General features: G+C 37.1%; 1 protein-coding gene across 2 annotated transcripts in view; it reads left to right on the forward strand.

Moving 5' to 3' along the window:
* Positions 1-21071, forward strand: part of LOC134674564 (ras-like protein family member 10B) — a 74607-nt gene that overhangs the window by 43713 nt on the left and 9823 nt on the right. Inside the window, exon 1 of one of the 2 annotated variants that reach the window (XM_063532677.1) lies at positions 14780-14951. The exons of the other annotated variant lie outside the window; for it this stretch is intronic. Coding sequence (XP_063388747.1) covers positions 14867-14951 — 85 coding nt within the window. The 5' untranslated portion in view covers positions 14780-14866. Of the gene's footprint in view, positions 1-14779; positions 14952-21071 lie in introns of those variants that run through there. 2 annotated transcript variants of the gene reach the window in all.

The raw sequence follows: 21071 nt of genomic DNA on the forward strand, positions 1-21071 counted from the left end.
GCCTATATACAGCCCACCTTAAATTAAAATGGTTTTTTTTTAATAAACAGGATATGAAGTATGAAAAACTCACTCAAATAGGTTTCTCATTTATTTAAGTTTCTTCATTATACCAAAATAGTTATAAAAATATTACGATACTCTTGGAAAATATACCTTTTATAAAAGTCCTATTATGGGCCTTATTGAACACTACCAGTGTATTACTTAATCCCGCAAAAAATAATCATTTTGACAGTAGGTAATAACAGATTTTATTGTTTTTAACTGAAGACTTACACATATACAAATAACAATATTTGATACTTCATAACAGGAGGATTTATTTGTAATAAGTGAAAATAATTATTTTGGGTCTTAATAACTAAAGATATAAAAATTGTCTAGTTTACGCGAAAATAGTAGGTAACTAAACATAAATCTTTATTAGTTACAGTAGTCTCATCTTTTAACATCTGGGGGCACGGCAGTGCCCCCGCCAAGACGAGAAAAGCGCAAGGGCACTATCTACCTTTTCTCGAAGCGCTTCGTCGTTTTTTGGAACCCTCATAACTTGGGGTTGGATTATACCAGATAAACAAAGTTCTCGGACTTATTAAGCATATCGATTGCATAGCTCTTATACTTTAGATTTTATTCATATCTAAAAACTTCGATTTCGTCACTGACTCACTCACTTGATGATCATCAATACCGGGTACTTCCTGAAGTCCTCTAAGAAGCTGAAATTTGGTATGTAAGATAGTTTTAGTACACAAACAACAAATAAATTAAAAAAAAAATTATCCCTAAGGGGATGAAGATGGGGTTTAATTTTGTATGGGAAATCACTAATCGCTGAACCGATTTAGTTGAAATTTGGTATGTAGATAGGTATTGTCATGGGGAAGGATATAGAATAGATTTCAACCTCAAAGTTTACCCTTACGGGGTGAAGGCAGATTTCAACCCCAAAGTTTACCCTTACGGGGTGAAGGGTTATATGGGGAATCAGTAAGAAGTACATTGTGTAACAGATGCCCCCAGATACTTATTTCAGGATTTTTAATAGTAAATCACCCCCAACCCTTTAAATTAGGGGATGGAAGATTGTCATAAACAACTTACAAAAAGAAGTGAAATCCCATCAAAAACATTTTGATGTACAATGTTGCCCAAACGAAACCATAAGGCTCGCACTGTCAAAAAGTTATCAGATCTCTTGCCAAGCTTCTAACTCTACAAGCCCTCTAACTTTACTAGCTTTACACCAAAAGTGTGTGGCTTGGCCGTTTCGTTTCTACAAGAACTATTGTATGTAAGTATAATACAAAAACCGCCCAAATGCGAGTCGCACTCGCGTTACAAGGGTTCTGTACATTACACAATTTTTAACAATATATTTTTTTAAGAGAAAAGTGAGTAGTCTTTAAAAAACCCGTAGGTATCGGAAAACTAGGTACTTAAGTCCGACTCACGCTTGACTGCACATTTCTAATAGGTTTTCCTGTCATCTATAGGAAGAGAGCTAATATGTGTATTTTTTTCATAATTTTAGACCCAGTAGTTTCGGAGATAAGGGGGGAGAGGGGAATGGTCATTTTTTGCGTATTTTCTTAAATAACTTCTAAACTATTTATTTTAAAATTATGAAAAAATATATCTGAGATTCTTACAATGAGCCCCTTCGTTTGATATATATATATATATATATATATATATATATATATATATATATATTTTTTTAATTTATTGAACAATAAGCTAAATAAAGTACATTATTATTACAAGACCCATCGTGGGCAAAACCTTGAGGAGGTTTGTATGCCGATGGGGAGTTCGAGAAAATAACATGACAATATACATATCTATCTTATACTAATTAAAATTCTAACAAAATTCTCTTATATTAATTCATATTCTAATTCTCTTATATTAATTATAACAAGATATAGTTTTTTTTTCTTCTATTTATCATTCATCTCAAAAGTGACCCCTTTATTTGAATTTCTATTATTTACTTTACGTGTATGTCCTTGGGCTAGAGACTTACATGTGTATACCAAATTTCAACTTATTGGTGCAGTAGTTGCGGAGCAAATAGGCTGTGACAGACGGACAGCCAGACACACGAGTGATCCTATAAGGGTTCAGTATTTTTCCTTTTGAGGTACGGAACCCTAAAAATAATGAATTTAATAAATTTTTCACCTTATGCCCATGTGGCGGTAGTGAAACAGCCAAGCCACATATATTTTGACTAAGGTGTAGAGTTAGTGAAGTTAGGGCTTGTAGAGTTTGAAGCTTGGCTCGACAAGAGATCTGACAACTTTTTGACAGTGCGAGTCTTATGGTTTCGTCTTAGCAACAAAATTTACATGAAAATGTGTTTGGTGGGATATTTTTTTACAGTAAAAATATTTATTCGTAACAGTAAGTATTATCTTTTAACATAATTTTTACAGTACATCTGGTGCTACATTACGACCGGTGCTATAATAAGCACGTTAAAACACTCCCTTTGACCGTGTTTTAAAATTCGTCACTCGTTGCAAAATATCTATTTTTCGCAATTCTATCGTAAAAGAAAAGAAAACTAACGAAGAGGTTTTACGCATACAAGGGCCGCACTGAAAGTTTTGCGTAACTTTTGAATAAAATGATTTATAACCATAATAATACATTTATTGCTTCTCAAAATGTTTCCCTTTACATTCTATGCACATATTCACTCGCTCAGACCATTTTTGGAAGCATGAGGCCCAATCACTTGACTGCATGTTTTCGACGTGGTGATGAAACGTAGTAAGTAACTGCCTTATCCGGAGTCTTAAATGTCAAACCCCAAATTAAATCCTTAATTTTGGGAAATAGATAGAAGTCACAGGGTGCAATGTCTGGATTATAATCCGTATAAGAGACATTTTCCACGTTTTCGTAATTAAAAAATGTTTTTGCCTTTATTGCGGTATCGGTGGACGCATTATTATGACGCAGGAGGATGCGGCTTCTCGGTCGTCTCTCGCGGTCTTTTTCAATGACTGCGGGCACACAAATGGTAGTGTACTACTCAGTATTTAACGTTCTTTTATTATTTAAAAGTACGGTACAAAAAAGTCGCGTTTAAAAAAAACAGACGATCAAAATGTTTGGCAACGCTTTTGGCTTGTTGAACTTCTATGGGCCTCCTGTCACCTTCGAAAGACCCATTGACTGGACTAATGCCTTTTTTCCGGATCGTAGCAGTAAATCCAGATTTCATCTCCTCTAACGATGTTATATACAGCATTTGAACTTTCTTGCTTGTACTTACGTAGCATTTCTCGGCACCAGTCAAAAAGTACCTGTTTTTGGACTGAAGTTAATTCGTGAGGAATCCAAAGACAACAAGGCTTCCCGACTTTTAAATATTCTTGTAAAATCTTTTGTATTTGTCTCATACCTATCCCTAATTGTCCTCAAATTTCGTCATAGGTGATTCGTGGGTTTTCTTCAATGAGTCGTCTCACAGTAGCCACGTTTCCTTGAATGATCGCCGTGGACGGTCGACCTTCACGAAAATCATTATCTAGAATAATACTGTCTCTACTAAATTCACCATACCAACGCCTCACGATGCTCAGATGTGGTGCTTCAATCCCAAAAGCATTTTGAAGGCAAGCACTACACTCTTGCGGAGTAAGCGAACTTTTAAAATCATAACAAAATCATAGCTCTAAAAATATTTTCGCGTTAAAGCCACGTTCAACGCACTGACTTACTTTGACAAGCCATTAAAAACAAAAGACGATCGATTTGTCGCCAACATTTGTCACATTCCATAATCAAAAGCCTGTATTTTTTTTAAATATACAATTCATAATTTAAATGTTTACCAGTGGCCAGTAGTGCAAAACATTCAGTGTGGCCTATGTAGTAGGAGAGAGGAGGAGTTTGTTAAGAGCCAACAGGAGTGGTCATTTCTCCATACAAACGTAGTCCTCGTTTTCCTCCGTGGTTTTTGAAGCTAGAGCAATGATTTTTTCAACACAGACTAATATTGTCAATATCTGTGTCGGACCGTTTTGCTTTTTTTTATATTTTTGTTTTTTAAGGCGCTAGAGCCCTTCAAAAATGGCCAAAATGGCCTAATTGACTATGCCGCAATGAGAGGCGTGGTATTCAAAACTGATATCGATTAGCCAAAAAAGCAAAACGGTCCGACACAGATAATTTCATAGTCATTTAGATTTCCAAATTTGGTTACGATTGGTTAAGTTTTGGAGGAGGAAAAAGAGGACTACGAAACCTCGATTTTTGTCATTTTTACGCAGGATTTTTCGCCTCAGCTGCAGTTGTCCCTATCGCACTAATTTTAGGGGCGGAGTCAAGTTTCTAAATACGTACACAGCCAGAAAAGTGATGGGCAATAGTCGACATTTAATGTCGATAATCTAGTGATGTAAGAAGTTATCGATAAACCGTCTTGTGTGAAAATATCTAGATCCTCCTAAGACACAAGGGGTTTTGCGTTGAGAGGGAACACATTTTTGTAGTTACATAGGTACAATCTATTTTGAACTTTTTGATTCTAATATTTCAAATTAGAAATCAAAATCAAAAATATTTTATTGCATGGTTATGGGTTTACAAAATTTTTAGGTACAGTTACGCTCCGTGATTGTCGAGCAATTTAAGGTCCTAGCTAGGGAATGCAATCTCGCACCAAGATTGGCGATTCGAGATCTCGCACGAAAAATCCGAATCGAGATTGGGTGTTTCGAGATCTCGACAGTCAGATTTTCGGGATCGAGATTAATATCTCGACGAGATCGAATTTGACAAAGTAACTAAAAATGTGTTATTTTAATCAATAATCTCTAAGAATTCCATAGATAAAGACATCGTAAAATCGGGCGTATCGAGATATTCCTAGGAATATAATGAAACGCCGACATTTCATGATCTGCCTAGCGAACACCAGCCATTTTGCGCAAACCTCAAGGTGTGATATTCTGATATTCCTATAGTCTATAGGCAAATTAAACAAAAGTCGTCTCCTTCACGATTTTCGTCGACATCTCTTCTAAATACCTAAAACTGGTATGGACGTGCTCCTCGTGGTCCAGAATATGAATAAACCGGTTTTTATTTTATGGAGGGGGGGGGGGGGACGTGTCGAAAAAAAGGAAGGAAAAAGTGGGCGGCCGACCAGCATTGATATTTGTTCACGTCTTTAGTCCTATGGGACCGATCGGTTCGTGTGAGATGTCGTTTGAAAGAGTATTAAACGTGCAATTATTGTTTTATAATAACCGTAGTCATGACTGTAGTCATTTACAAAATATTTAAAATATATGATTTTTTACCGTGCATGGATGGCATAAGTACTGACAAAACATGCGTCTAACTCAATAAATTATAACTTTATCGCAATTAATGTTATTATAAAATATACGATAAATTTCATTAGCTTTCCAAAAACATAAGTTTTATTGATGTATGATAATATACATATAACAAAGTAATGATGAATTTTGTTCCGTCACGTAAATGGCGGGCGACCGACCTCAACTGATTATTTCTCGGGTTCTATTTTACTGATCAATTGGTGATGCATACCATTAGAAAGAATATTAAACATACTATAATTGGTTTCTAATAACCGTAGTCATAACTGTAGTCATATAGGAATATCAAAGAATGCATTGCACTGATGGATCTGCCGTCTCTTTCATAAGGAAGATCGTGATATGCCTGGGTTAATATTAGATCAGGAAATGGTGGCGTTTCATGATACGCCAAGGATTACGATTTTTCGATATGCCGCCGACATACTACTTATTTAAGGTAACTCATGTTATATTTTGAAAATAACAACAACAAATTAAATATTTAACAAATTCAATTTTAATTTTTACTTTACTTCTATGAAATGCTATCGATGTTAAACCACTATTTACCTTTACTTAGAAACTGCTTAACAATAATAGAGCTAAAGCCGGACACATAATAGCACTGCCTGAACAACATGAATCTAAGGTCATATATTACTTAAAACAAAGTATTTCACTTTCAGTCTTGTTCGAGATCTCGAATATATTAATCGAGATCTCGACCGAGATTGCATATATCGAGATTTCCTGTCAACTAGGTTAAATTTCGAAAATAGGTGCGAGATCTAGCGAGATCTCGGAATTGCGAGATCTAGATAGCATTCCCTAGTCCTAGCTGAATTGGTTGTTTCATACACTTACTCTTACTCTATAGAATGTCCAATCCTGCCTTACAAAGACGTTAATATTTATATTTGTCATGTCTATACTTCGTTTCTGAGCATTATTGAAAAAAAAATACTTACTTGATACTAGTATTAACCACTAAGGGGTCATCTATTAATTACGTCACACGTTTAGGGGGCGGGAGGGGGTCAAGAAAATGTGACATATTGTGACATGGGGGAGGGGGGAGACACAAACTTTGTGACGTCACTTTAACTTCATCAGTAACCGAAAATTTATTTAAATTATTTAGTTCGCTGTACATTTAAATAACAAGTTTTTAAAACGAAAATAGTTTTTAATCGTTTAATTTTCTTTCCTAAGCAGTTTTGGGTTATAAAATTACTAATATTTATATCGTCAAAAATATTTTGATAAAATATTATTAAAACTTAGGTACTTACTTAATTCGATTTGGCGATTTCGTAGAAAAAATGTGACGTCACACTAGGGGGGGAGGGGTTTGCCAAATGTGACCAAGTGTGACAAGGGGGGGGAGGGGTCAAAAAACTTAGAAATTGGTGTGACGTAATTAATGGATGACCCCTAAGTACATAAATAGGGTAATTCGCCAGTAACAGGCCACTATTAGTAACTGGCCACAGTGGCCACGCCAAACCAAAAATGAATTCTATTCACCTATAAATAGAATTCATTTTAGTATAAGGTGGCCAGTTATTGAAACCTTATACCTACTAAAATGAATTCTGTATAGAGGTGAATAGAATTCATTTTTAGTTTAGGGCGGCCAGTTACTGGCGAATTACCCTATTCGATATCGAGTTCCGTAAACGTAAACGTAAGCGTACGTAAGTAAAAAAGTTCAATCGCAATAGGGTAATTCGTCAGTGGCCACCCCAAACCAAAAATTAATTACATATATTCACCTATAAATGTGACGTCCCACGGGTGAAGGTGCCTTATGGCGGTTGGCGCTTACGCTATTATTAACGCCGCTCCAATATTATTGCGGCGCTATGCGACGTAAGCGCCAGCCGCCATAAGGTACCTTTTGCCGTGGAATGTCACAAATAGAATTAATTTTAGTATAAAGTGGCCAGTTATTGAAGTTATTGAAACCTTATACTAAAATGAATTCTGTTTATAGGTGAATAGGATTCATTTTTAGTTTAGGGCGGCCAGCTATTAAAAGTGGCCAGTTACTGGCGAATTACCCTACTTAGTAGTAGCAGTAACAAAAAGTGGCAATGCAAATTGCAATCAGTGAGGTGCGCGCCAGCGCGAGTACGGGCGCACCGCACGCGTCTGTGTGCGTGCATTACACATACAAATACAGTCTCTCACGCCGCGGTTACGCCCCGTCAGAGCGACGGGTATATTCAGCTTGAAATCTCAAAATTGACTTTTAGCTCAGCTCCCGTTTCGTCTTAAGAACTATAGACAATAGAAGAGGAAGGATGCTTGGGCACCTGATACGACACGACGAATTTATCAAAAATATCATAGAAGGGAAAGTTGAAGCAAACAGGAAGAGGGGAAGACCAAGGAGAGCGTACATGGATCAAATAAAGGAAAAGATCAAAGTCGTGTCGTATCGGGCTGTCAAAGAGAAGGCGGAGGACCGCCAAACATGGAATTTGCTCCACCGACAAGAGTCATACTCTTAAATATATGATGATGATCGTAAATACCTACCTATGTATTAACAAAAAAAAGTCACTTGTAATTAGTTACTGCCTGTAAAAAGTATAAGTGCCTCAATGTTATTAGACTTTTTGATTCTTTAAAACGTCTTTAGGTCAATAAAGCAAGTGAAAAATTATTAGAGTTAGACCAAGAAAAGTCTGCAGCAATTTTGACAGCCCACGCAGTGCAAGTGTTATTTATAAGTCATAATTTCATAGAAGTTTCTTCAAATCGACCTTATTAATAAGAGATTAAAAATATTGAAAATTATCTTAAAATATTTTAATCTAATATTTCATCTCATACGTTCAATAAGGCCCGGGACTAGACCTTTTTACCTGCACTGACAGTGGGCCTTCTTAGCAACAAGTACAAATTCAGAATAATTGGGAATAAAAGGGAGCAACTGCTATTTTTGAATGCTGGGCCTTGTTACCCGCCGGGCCTCATATGCCTGCACCTCATCTACCTTATTTATTTGTTTTACAAGGGGAAAAGTTGTTGATTAACCGCTCGTGCTAATATTGATACCCAAACAAGCGAAACATTTTTTTTTATTAAATAGGAGGCAAACGAGCAGACGGATCATCTCGTGGTTAGCGATTACCGCCGCCCATGGACACCCGCAACACCAGAAGGGTTGCAAGCGCGTTGCCGACCTTTAAGATGGGGGTCTTTGAAGGTTTGAAGGTCGTATCGGACAGTTCATTCCACAGTTTGGCTGTTCGAGGCATTCACAAATTCAAACATTCTAAAATTGAACCACGAGCGTATTAGTTAGTGGTTCGTAAAGTTGAACCTTGAGCGTAGTGAAGGTTTCAAGGGACGAAGGTTAAATAAAATTTTCACCACATCAGCTCGTAAAGGCCCTCTTGATTGTTCGTAACGGATAAGAAAAGTGGCATTTAATTTGATGCAAATTTTGAGTTGTTACCGTAGGTAAATTGGATCAGTTGGTTGGTAATATTGACTTTAAAATGATAAATATTGAATAACGTCAGTTTGAAATTGATTTTATGATAAAGTAAATATTATCGGAGATGATCGCTCTTAAAAAATATATGTCGCTAGTCATTTATAACCTAAAAGCGCCAAATTACGCAACATTATATTGAAATGACACCTGTGTATTGAATTTAAAGAATACTTTAACGAGGGTAGTTATCTGTATGACAATGCACCTAAAATAATTTTCAAATGTACATATCTATTATTTCTGTACTTAACACGATAACGAATTCTACGTAAACGAAACCGCGGGCAATCCCTAGTACATATAGAAATAAATAAGGGAAGGTAAGTTTCCATTAGTGTACTGTGTAAAATAACTATTTACCATTGATAATAATTTTATAAACGCTTTGCGTATTTTTAAGGGCACCGCGCTAACCGCTAGCCCGCGACCGTCGATCGCTGCCTCCTGCCACGGCGCGGCGCACAGCGCGGCGCGCGCAAATGCCGCGCGTTTGAAATGTAACTTAATATAAGCTCGGAATGCATACTTACGTATCAGTATTTAGTGTCGCCGTGATTTTATATTTCTAATCTTTTGTGTGAGAAGTAAGATCTTTATTATGACCGTGTAATATTAACTCTACAAACTTTAATTCAATATTGGCTATACTGCTTAACGAGAAATCAATATCTAGACAAGCACATTGTCTACATTTCTAACTTTTTACATGTATACTAAGTTGATAGATAATATCGTAATTTTGCAATATCAGCTACTCTAATTCTGTATTTTCATAATAATTCCTGTTTTTACGTTCACCAGAAAGCAGCTGTTCCAGATTTCTAAAAACCGAATAGTGTGAATAAATTAAAGTGTTATTGAATATGTTAAAGTTTTTTGTAACTTTAATTTTATATTTACATAGTTATTTAGCAAACATCAAAAATTTAAATATGGCCGAACGCTCCACCTAAAATTTTCTAACTTTTTACATGAATGTTATTTAACATGCTTACAATAACATATCAAAAAAGAAAAAACTTTAATGTTATCAAAACCCATTTTTGTTCCACCGCTGGTCTATAAGGGTGGTTCGGTTTGGTTTGCTTGTCACCCTAACTGTGGATTTTTTGTCAAATTTTGACATTGTACGTATTCGAGAACTTATGATTTTTCCCACATCAACGGGAGATCAACACGATACGTCAAACGTCGCTCGTCGAATAGGGGTCCTAGTTTCTAGTTAATAGATTCCAAAAAATCGACGATGTCACAACTCATCTCGGTCTCCCCTACGAGTACCGAGTGAATCGAAAAGTGGAATCATGAGCGTTACGTGCCTTTCAAGGCTTTACAAGGCTTTACTAAGGCAAGGGTTAAACAAACTTTGCTACCGAGTGAAAAAGGAAATTTGTCATCATACCAACGCGGGGAAAATACGAACTGTAATGGCTCCTCTTCACGTTGGGCCAACGCCAACGCCAACGAGGGACGCATTTATGCGTTAGAGGGAGCAAGTAATATTGCTATCTCATTCTACCGCATGGCTGCGTCCCTCGTTGGCGTTGGCGTTGGCCCAACGCGAAGAGGAGCCTTAAAAGATTACAAACCGAGTGAAAGTGAACCCAATTAAATAAGTATTTAAGTATCATTCAAAATCGTCACTTTACAACTTCCACATGCGTTTTTGAAGAATAATTAGAGCCTTTTGATGTAGTTAAAAGTTATTTAACACAATTCAATGTATTAACCACATTATTCTCTTCGTTTTTTTTATTAAATATTAACTATAAGAGATCGGAGCTCCAAAAACACGGAAGAAAGAATGAGTCCAAAAACATGTACATATTTTTTTCGATTATTTTTATTTCAAACACAACATGTGATAAATATTGCGTCTGTATCGTATTATTTGTTCATTCTGTATACGTTTCCCGCTGTTTTACGCACGTGTCTTAAATTAGGGATGGCGGGGGGGGGGGGCATAAGATTACACGTGGAACTGTATTATTATATATTCTTTCCCCTACCCTTTGAAAAATCCTAAAAATCGTGAAAGCTAGACAGTTGAAATGTTCAGAGATGATGTATTTCTGTTGCCGCTATAACAACAAATACTGAAAACAAAATAATATAATTTTTTAAATGGGGCTCGCATACAACAAACGAGATTTTTTCGTAATGGTACGGAACCCTTCGTGTGCGAGCCCGGCTCGCACTTGGCCGGTTTTTTATCAAGAGCTCTCTAAAAACAAAGGTAGAAAAAAGAATTCCATTCAATCTTTAGGTATTAAGGCTCCGTCAATACTGTTGATGATTTAGCCAATGTCAAAGTGGGTTTCACATGGAATCGAAACAATAGGTACTTTATAGTTCGTTTTTTTCTAGCATTAGAAATAAGGTAAACAATCTTGATGTGCATTTTAATTGAAAAACACATTTTAAAAATAAGTTACGGCAAATATGTAACAATTATGAATCTAATATGATCATTTATATTCTTCTGCTTTCATAAGTAATAGTTTTTGATTTTAAAAAAGCGTTTTTCAATTAAAAGACATGTCAAGATCGCTTACCTTGTTGCAAGTTCTTTCTTATGCTAAAAAAAACGAACTATAGTTTAGGTTATAAATAAATTCCAGTCAGTGTAGGTTATTAATTATTAATAGCACTATTATGAAATCAAAGCATATAATATAACAATGAGCGGTGCGGAGTCTAAACAAAGGCTTGGCCGGACCCATTTAATTCCATTGTTCTATACATCCCCTATTAATCCCAGAGGGATCAGATTCTAGATCTATTGTTGTGCTAGTGATTCAGTGAAACTGAAATAGGGGTGTCATCTTTAACATCTCTAAAATAAGTGGGGAGACACTCATCCTTTCGGGCAAACTCGGCTCCATTCGGCTCAGCATTGCTTCGAGCAATTAGGATTAGCACCACTTGACGTCCTTTTGCGAGCACGACCAACCATAAGATAATAACTTGAATTTTGACAACCCTAAATAGTCGAAAGGGATAATGCCATACATAAGAAAGGGATAGCACGGTTCGTCCCTGAATCGCTGTCAAGCTTCGGATTTGTAGGAAGTGTCCTTTCTGAACGGTAGTACCATTATTAAGACTAAGTAAGGAATGGAGAGATCCGTCGCCAATGTGCATGGCGTGGGTTTCGTCATTATCAAACTAAAATGGATTTGGGCGGGACATGTTGCTAGGCAGAGTGATGGCAGGTGGACTAAAATGTTAACAATGCTAGCCGCTTTCGGATGAAAGAAGCGCCTGGCGTCCGTTGGCTCGTTGGGTGGACGACATCCAGAAAATTGCGGAACACTTCTGGATGAGATAAGCTCAAGACCGGGACAAGTGACGTACTGGAAGAGAGGCCTATGCTCAGCAGTGGGCGATAAAGGGCTGATATGATGATGATGAGTTATTCCGTGCTAAAATGATGGATCGATGGATGGATGGATGGAGCGTCCATGTAGGTGACAGTCCATGGAAATTGACAATAACACCGACGTGTTCGTACGTACTAGCAGCGGGCGTGTCTCACTCCGCGATTTCGTCGCTTTGCTACAGGTAGCTAAAAAAAAGTGCATCCGTTCGGCCCCAATTTTGGGGTTTGCCATAAGCCGCGCGTGGCGCTGTCGCCACCTAGCGGCCATATCTGTGCTGATCGTAACCGACGCGTTTTGTTAGAGAGTGAGTCTTCTGTACTTAGTACTATTATTTATTCTGCGCTAGTAGTGCAGCTGCGGTCAGAACTAGAATGTTACTCTAAGAGTGCGGCACTTACGCAAATGACTAGTTAGTACAATGCGACAGCGGCAACCGCGACCGCATAGCTGCCAGGAGAATATCATGAGTGACGAGGGTGGGAAATTAGCGCGCTGGTGTCTCAATTCTCGCCTATAGTATGAAGAAGGTTAATGTCAACGGGTATACGGGTATGAATAAGGTTAATGTCAACGGATATGTAATTTTTTTTTCACGCAAACAAGTTGAATCTGAATAATTAAAACAAACCTGTCTCTCACTCTGGTTGAAATCATGATGTTTTTGTTTCAATTGCTTTTAACTGAAGCATCGATATTTAACCGGACTGACACAAGCAAATAATGGCGTCGAATAACATGAAATTTATTATAAGGACACGAGTATACGTCATCTTTTCATAGAAGTTTGACGTGTGAAATAACTAACTCTAATATAAAATATTAGCAATACCTATAATCTCGTTTTTGCCCATAACACTCGCTGTCAGGAAGAAACAAAAGGAAAATTAAATCTTGACAAGCAACTTTTATATTAAAAGCGGGAACTGAATTTAATTATCGGCTCAAGTTCGCTATTACTTGTTTTATAGCGATTACACCTCCTGAATACAAATTAGAAAATTTAGAAATGAGAAATGTGAGATCTTCTTCAATTCGGCTGTGAATTTGATAAAATTAACAGCAATATTTCACGAATTAATAAGACTAAATGGAGAGGCCATCATTTTCGCCGCGTTTTCAGTGATTCATCTCAGTTTTAGTTCGTTTGTTCATTCAGTAACAGCTTACAATCGTGTTTCAATATTCATAAAGCGCGCGGTTTTTTCATGCGACAAACGCAGCGTTAAGGGGCCCACTGATTACCAGTTCGCCGGACGGTATCAGCCTGTCCATTAAACGCAAAATTTGATAGCTCCGAACAACTGACAGGCTGATATCGTCCGGCGAACTGGTAATCAGTGGGACTCTTTAAACGCAATGCGTTTGTCGCACACCCATTTTAGTCTAAATGCACTACATTATTTCAAGCGGTAAACGCAGCGGTAAGCGCATAGTCATTTTTGCTACATTCCATTGACACATGCGTTCAACGCTGCGTTTATCGCACAAAACATTTAATGCAGTAAGGTGTATTCGGACAATTCCTAATAGGTACTTCACTTGTTGGGTTTTATTAGAAACGGACTTAACGTTGTGGTATAATGGATTGGTAAAAACCACTCGTTTTAATTTATTTTAAATATCTGACTTTCAAAAAAGTTTCGTCATTAAAATTAAGAATAACGGCGCGATTCGGGAAATTAATTAGAGATTAACTAGATACGATATATTATAGTAAAGATATGTGACGTCCCACGGATAAAGGTAAGTACCTTATGGCGATTGGCGCTTCTATTATTAGGTACCGCCGCTCCAATATTATTGCGGCGCTATGCGACGTAAACGCCGGACGCCGCCATAAGGTACCTTTTTCGGTGGAACGTCACATATCTTCACTATTTCATATCTAGTGAATCTCTAATTCATTTCCCGAATCGCGGCGCCAGCCGCCTTAAGGTACCTTTTGTAGTGGAACGTCACATATCTTTACTATTTCATATTATTATCTAGTGAGTCTCTAATTCATTTCCCGAATCGAACCGTAAAGCAGCTAAAAAAGTTTTCTAGTTCCGATTGTGCCGTTCGCGGGAACAGCGACGGGACGTCGGGACGCGTCAGTCGCTCCTGTGACGTCGATGAGGGACGCTCGCGTCTGTCTCGGTAAACTCCCGCCAAAATTACGCGACACCGGTAATTTACGACTAAATTACGCGACACCGGTAATTCACAACAAAATTACGCGATACCAGTAATTCACGGCATAAACTGCGCTTGGGTTAGGGATGTGTTTATTTATTTAACAGTTTGGCTATAAATGATGTTGCTTGTTAACTTTAACATGGTGTCAGTGAGTGTAATTTAATAAATATCTACTTAATTATTTATCTGTGTTAATATAAATAATTAGTTACAAGGATTTATCAAAAAATTCTCACACATGCAGCGTAAAAGCGACTAATACCAATAGGTACTTGTAATAAAATTATGGAACGGATAAACGCTATTTTATGAAGAAAAGTGTTTTGGAATTGTAAGCGAAATAGTTATCAAAATATGAACGTGTGTGCTTTATGAAATAAAACATTTAACTAAGATATAATGTATAAATATATCGAGTACGTGTGGTGCCGGCTGGGTTTGAGATGAACAGATTTGAAAATACAGCTAAAAGGGACAGGGAAGATGAAAATGCGAGGGGAAATTGTACGAAACAAACAAAAATTCTTGGTAAGTCGCTGAGAAAAATTAATGTTTTTTTTATACTACGGCAAACAAGCATACGGCCCGCCTGATGGTAAGCAGTCAACGTAGCCTGTGGACGCCTGCAACTCCAGAGGTGTTACATGCGCGTTGGCGACCCTAATACTCGGCACCCTCATTGAGCTCTAGCGACCTTACTTCCCGACAGTGTAGTGTCTAGTGTTATTTGGCTACGATTTTTTGTAAGGTGTGACTAAAATAAATATCTAATTATAATATAATTTATATGTAAGATATCCACAACAAAGGCTTCGCCCCATCATAGAGACAAAAATACGTACATAGAGTGCTCTGCTCACGTTTTAATAGTAGGTACCTACCATCGAGTAGCGGAATTATCAGTACTGCTACTTGGCAATAGATGTCCCGACGACCGAAAAGGCTTAATAATTTTCAGCTAATATTATAAATTATAACCGGATTAACCGGAACTCTATTTTCAACTCCTTCTGCTTTTAATATTAGTTGTAAATTGTCGTGCAATACAATTTTTCTCTCAGTTTTTATATTCTTATGTGAATCAATGCAGTTTTTAATGTCTGCAATTTAATTGTCAGCAACCAAAGTCGATCACCATCTCCAGCTGACCATCCAGTTAAGTCTACATAAATTATTCTTACATTTGTACATTTGCCCCGGTAAGGGCATTTATTTGTGTGATGAACACAGATATTTGTTCCTGCGTCATGGGTGTTTTCTATGTATATAAGTATTAATACAGTAAAATTATACATTTTGCGTTTGCGTCAAATGCGGTAGTTCTGATTTTTCGCAGGCTTGTTTATGACGTTGGCCCAATGAATAATCCAAGTTTGTGACCTCGAGCGCCGACCACAACTTTGTCAAAAATCGAATAAACCGCATTTTTTTTAGATTTGGGCGATTATAACCCTAAAGTACTAGTTTTTGATAGTAACTTCCTAAGGCGTTTTAAAGTAGACTAAATTTGCTAAAATAAGACACTAGAATTGTCTCTGTATATTATTAATATTTTCCGAGATAAAGCCTTTCAAAATTTTACACCAGTTCTTAGCTATAATATAAGGGTCCGGTAGGTAATTTATATGGAATCATCACCGCCACGTTCTAAAAAATATTTATTTTCCATAAAAAAATGTATGAGTACCTATTTTGAAAAAAAAAAGTTTAATGCAAAATAAATATTTTGTAGAACGTGGCGCTGATGAATTCCTTTATAAATGACCTACTCGTACCTAACCCTTATATTATAGCTAAGAACTGATGTAAAATTATAAAATTTTGAAAGGCTTTATCTCGGAAAATATTAGATGTACAGAGACAATTCTAGTGTCTTATTGTAGCAAATTTAGCCTACTTTAAAAACGCCCTAGGAAGTTACTACCAAAAACTAGTACTTTAGGGTGATAATCACCCAAATCTAAAAAAAAATACGGTTTATTCGATTTTTGTCAAAGTTGCGTTCGGCCCTCGAGGTCACAAACTTGGATTATTCATTGGGCCAACATCATAAACAAGCCTGCAAAAAATCAGAACTACCGGATTTGACGCAAAAGAGCCAGGTTACAAAATTCGACAAAGTTACTGGATTATATGTTTATATCGTCGCCTAGTACCCATAGTACAAGCTATGCTTAGTTTGGGGCTAGGTCGATCTGTGTAAGATGTCCCCAATATTTATTTATTTATTTATATTTATTTATTTGTATACGAGTACATGTACGTCTTATTATTCATATCATAATATCAGACACTTATATTCGTATCAATAATTAACTTCGAACGTCAAATTCCTCGTGTAACAAAACTAAACTAAAACATTAAGCCAGCAACATTTCAGATATTATAAGTTTTTTAATGCTTTTTAAAAATCGGGTCCAGTCCCCGCGAAGTTTGCGGGCGGCTGAATAGGTAAAGCCTGTGGAATTTATGTAGGTACATAACTCTTATGAAATACCTATTATTCAACGCAAAAACATTTACAATATGTACTTGAATAAGCAATTCTGACAGATAAAGTTGCTTCTTCAGTGATTTACGAGGGTAAAACAACTTGTCAAAATAATGGAAATTAAACAAAGGATTTCAGATCAGTGAACAATTTCAGAAGTTGACACCGAAACGCTTAGGGCAAGCCTTCCAAATACTCAACAAATAATAGCTGCCGATTCTTATTTCACCTTTTGTTAAGGTTTTGATACTTCTGATACACCGCTGACGCTCATTGGTGCATTAGCGAAATAAAATGGAAGGCATTAGTCATCTCGTTCGCACTTATTGGTGGGTAGGCACTGTCATTTAACTGTGTAACATTGACTGCCGGTTTAGCAATCGTCACAAAACTGACGGTAAATGTCTAATCCCATATATTCTGTCAGGAATGTGACAGTTAGACAGTCGCGCTTTAAAGTAGACGGCGCGCGAACTCGCATACGATTTTAGTTACATTGCGGACTGTTGGTTACGTCCAATCCAACCTACCAATCAAAACCCGCAATGGTATGAAACTCGCATGCGAGTTCTCGCATCGTCTAAATCAGCCCTAGTAGTGACGATCATCTTGGTTCTATTAAAACATGATCAAACCCGTAACAGATTGTTAGATAAGAATCGGCCTCACACTTTACATAAGCAAGGCTCGGCCTCCACAAAAGAATACCTCATCTGACACCCCGGGCGTGAAACGTCATTACTGTCAAGTTGCCACTTTAAACCGAACAATAATGTCATGATTTTCTTTAGTCATTGACGGCAGATAAGTAATCTTTGCTTCACTCATAAAATAAATATTTTTCTATATTTTGTCTTTAAAGGAATATTTAATAATTTTAATGAAAACAATATCAAGGTTTTGGACATAATTAATGAAAGTATTAATTTATCGATGTACAGTCACCTGCAATAGTATATAACAGGGCCTTCGAAGACTGTTACCAAAAATATGTGACGCTCTACAAATAAGGGAGGGGCACCCCTAATAATACGCCTAACATTAATTGTCATAATATGAATTCGCATAACAGATTTGGCATAATATAATTGTGCATAACATTGAACAGGTATAATAATTAAAAAACATAATATTTATTGTGCATAACAATGAATTCGCATAATTGAAATATGCATAGCATTATTAACTATAACTTTAATTGACGCAAAATGAATTAGCATAATTTTATAAAGCAACCGAATTAGATGGATCAGGGCAAAACCAACTCGGTTAGGTTAGGTCCAGTTCGATGTTAGGTATTTTTAGGGTTCCGTACCCAAAGGGTAAAACGGGACCCTATTACTAAGACTTCGCTGTCCGTCCGTCCGTCCGTCCTTCCGTCCGTCCGTCTGTCTGTCACCAGGCTGTATCTCACGAACCGTGATAGCTAGACAGTTGAAATTTTCACAGATGATGTATTTCTATTGCCGCTATAACAACAAATACTAATAATTTTTAAGAAAAAAAAACCGACTTCCATGGGGGCCGATGAAATATTACTGTAGATGGTACACTATGTAGAAAAGGAGGTAAAACCACCCACTTTTCTACTAGCATTTCGCTTCTGTATAATGGCTCCTCTACAGGATGGGCCAACGCCGGCCACTCCAAGGGACGCAGCCATGCGGTAGAATGAGATAGCAATATCAGTTGCTCCCTCTAACGCATAAATGCGTCCCTTGGAGTGGCCGGCGTTGGCCCATCGTGAAGAGGAGCCATGAGGGTCGTAGTTCTAGCCTAACCTAACCCACTCCTCAGATAGCAGTTCGGTTCTGTGCGGATCGCAGTTCGAACCTAATCAAACCCACTTTTCAAGTAGCATTTCGTTTCTGTAAGGCTCGCAGTTCTAACCTAACCTAATCCTTGTTCGGTTCTGTGAGGATCGTAGTTCAAACCTAACCTAACCCACTTAATGGCGCATGCCGTGCGGTGTACGGGGGTTTAAGCGGGAGGGGCTAGTAAGATTGGCATCATCGTACTTTATACCTACATTAATTTTATGGTAGGTAATCATAGTTGTTTATTTAGTTAAGGTATCATAGTGGTTTTCTGGATCAAGGTCCGGGTCCGAGTCCGGGTCCGAGTCCGGGTCCGGGTCCGAGTCCGGGTCCGAGTCCGGGTCCGTGTCCGGGTCCGAGACCGGGTCCGAGACCGGGTCCAAGTCCGGGTCCGAGTCCGGTTCCGAGTCCGAGTCCGAATCCGGGTCCGAGTCCAGGTCCGGGTCCAAACCGGATCCGGGTCCGAACCGGATCCGGGTATGAGTCCGAGTCCGGGTCCCAATCCAAGTCAAAATCGAAATTCGTAATCACCAAACGTGTACCATGCGTCATTGAAGAGTTCTGTTCTGGTCATCATCAGCAGTTCCACTTCATCAAATGCGACAGTTTTTAATGTAAATGCTTGATTTTATGATGAAAATACAAAAAAATCTATATGTATGCCTCTAATATTTGAGGAGTTCCCTCGATTCCTTATGGATCCCATCATCAGAACTCGAGCTTGACAAAAATGTGGCTTAAAAACTTAACTTGCTTAACGAACATAACGAAAAGGAAAAATCGCCAAACGTGAACTATGCGTCGTTTAAGAGTTCTGTTCTGATCTTCATCAGCAGTTCCACTTCATCAAATGCAACAGTTTTTAATGAAAATGCTTGATTTTCTAATGTAAATACAAAAATCTCTATATGTATGCCTTTAAGATTTGAGGAGTTCTCTCGATTCCTCATGGATTCCATCATCAGAACTGGGTTTTGACAAAAACGGGACCAATCTGTATGCATATACATTCAATCAAAAAAAGAATTTTCAAAATCGATCTAGTAATGACGGAGATATGGAGTAACAAACATAAAAAAAAATAAAAAAATAAATAAAAAAAAACATACAACCGAATTGATAACCTCCTTCTTTGAGATTTGGAAGTCGGTTAAAAATAGAATAAAATAAAGATTTAAATGCGGCTCCCATACAACAAACGTAATTTTTGACCAAAGTTAAGCAACGTCGGGCGTGGTCAGTACTTGGATGGGTGACCGTTTTTATTGCATTTTTTTTGTTTTTTTTTTGCATTATGGTACGGAACCCTTCGTGCGCGAGTCCGACTCGCACTTGCCCGGTTTTTTCTAACCGCCCAATAAATTTTTACATTCTAGGCCTGCAGCGAAACCCGAAAATCGAAATTTGGTTATCTGCCACTCTATCGAGTAAGATAACGAGTAAGGTAAGAGTAAGATCTCGAGTAAGATAACGAAATTCCGATTAACTCCTCAGATCTAATTATATAAATAAAATAATATACACAACCAAAATTACATTTGTCAGTAACTGAATTGGTAAATAAAACTGCTTTTTGAGCACGTAACATTTCTTTTCTTCCTTTTATTTTTATACCGTTTAATAATTATGCAAAGTACCGTTATGCTTATTACATTTATCCCAAGTAATTGTTATGATAATTTACGTTATGCGCATTAACATTAAGAATGTCCTATAATATTTATTTATTATAGCTAGTGCCTGTACATGTGAATTTTTCGTTTTTCAATTTTTATCATGTCCTAATAAATCAGTAATGGATTTATTAAGATTCCAATTTATAATAACGTTTTCAACTTCAATCATATAAATTCAACATCAAAGCCAACGTCACAAAAATGGATGATTTCATTCATTTCTTTTCTTTCTTTTAGGGCGTGTTAATAATTAACTTTCATGATGGAAATAGAATTTTATTCCTGCATTACTGCGCAATTTAATTTTACCTTTGTGAGGCTGAAGTAGATTGTTTCATAGTCACTTCACTTTTAGGAATTGGTGTTAAGAGTGAAAATAAAAAGATACCTTCGTGGAAGTAAAACCAAAAAGCTTTTTTCATAATTGCCTAATACCTATTTCTGGTCTAGCATTTGATAACTAATAACATTGTACTAAGAATATTATGTTGCATTAAACATAATTGTGAAACAAAACAGGTACAAAATCTTAGGAAGTGATGTACAGCATCTTTTACTTGAATTCTACATTTCCCGCTACCCGAAGGTTGTCTGGAAGAGATCGCTTTTTAGCGATAAGACCGTCTGTTGTTTCCTCGTTATATTTTCCTTTTAATTTTTTTTG

This window comes from Cydia fagiglandana, chromosome 20 (genome assembly GCF_963556715.1).
Source record: "Cydia fagiglandana chromosome 20, ilCydFagi1.1, whole genome shotgun sequence".
NCBI lineage: Eukaryota > Metazoa > Arthropoda > Insecta > Lepidoptera > Tortricidae > Cydia > Cydia fagiglandana.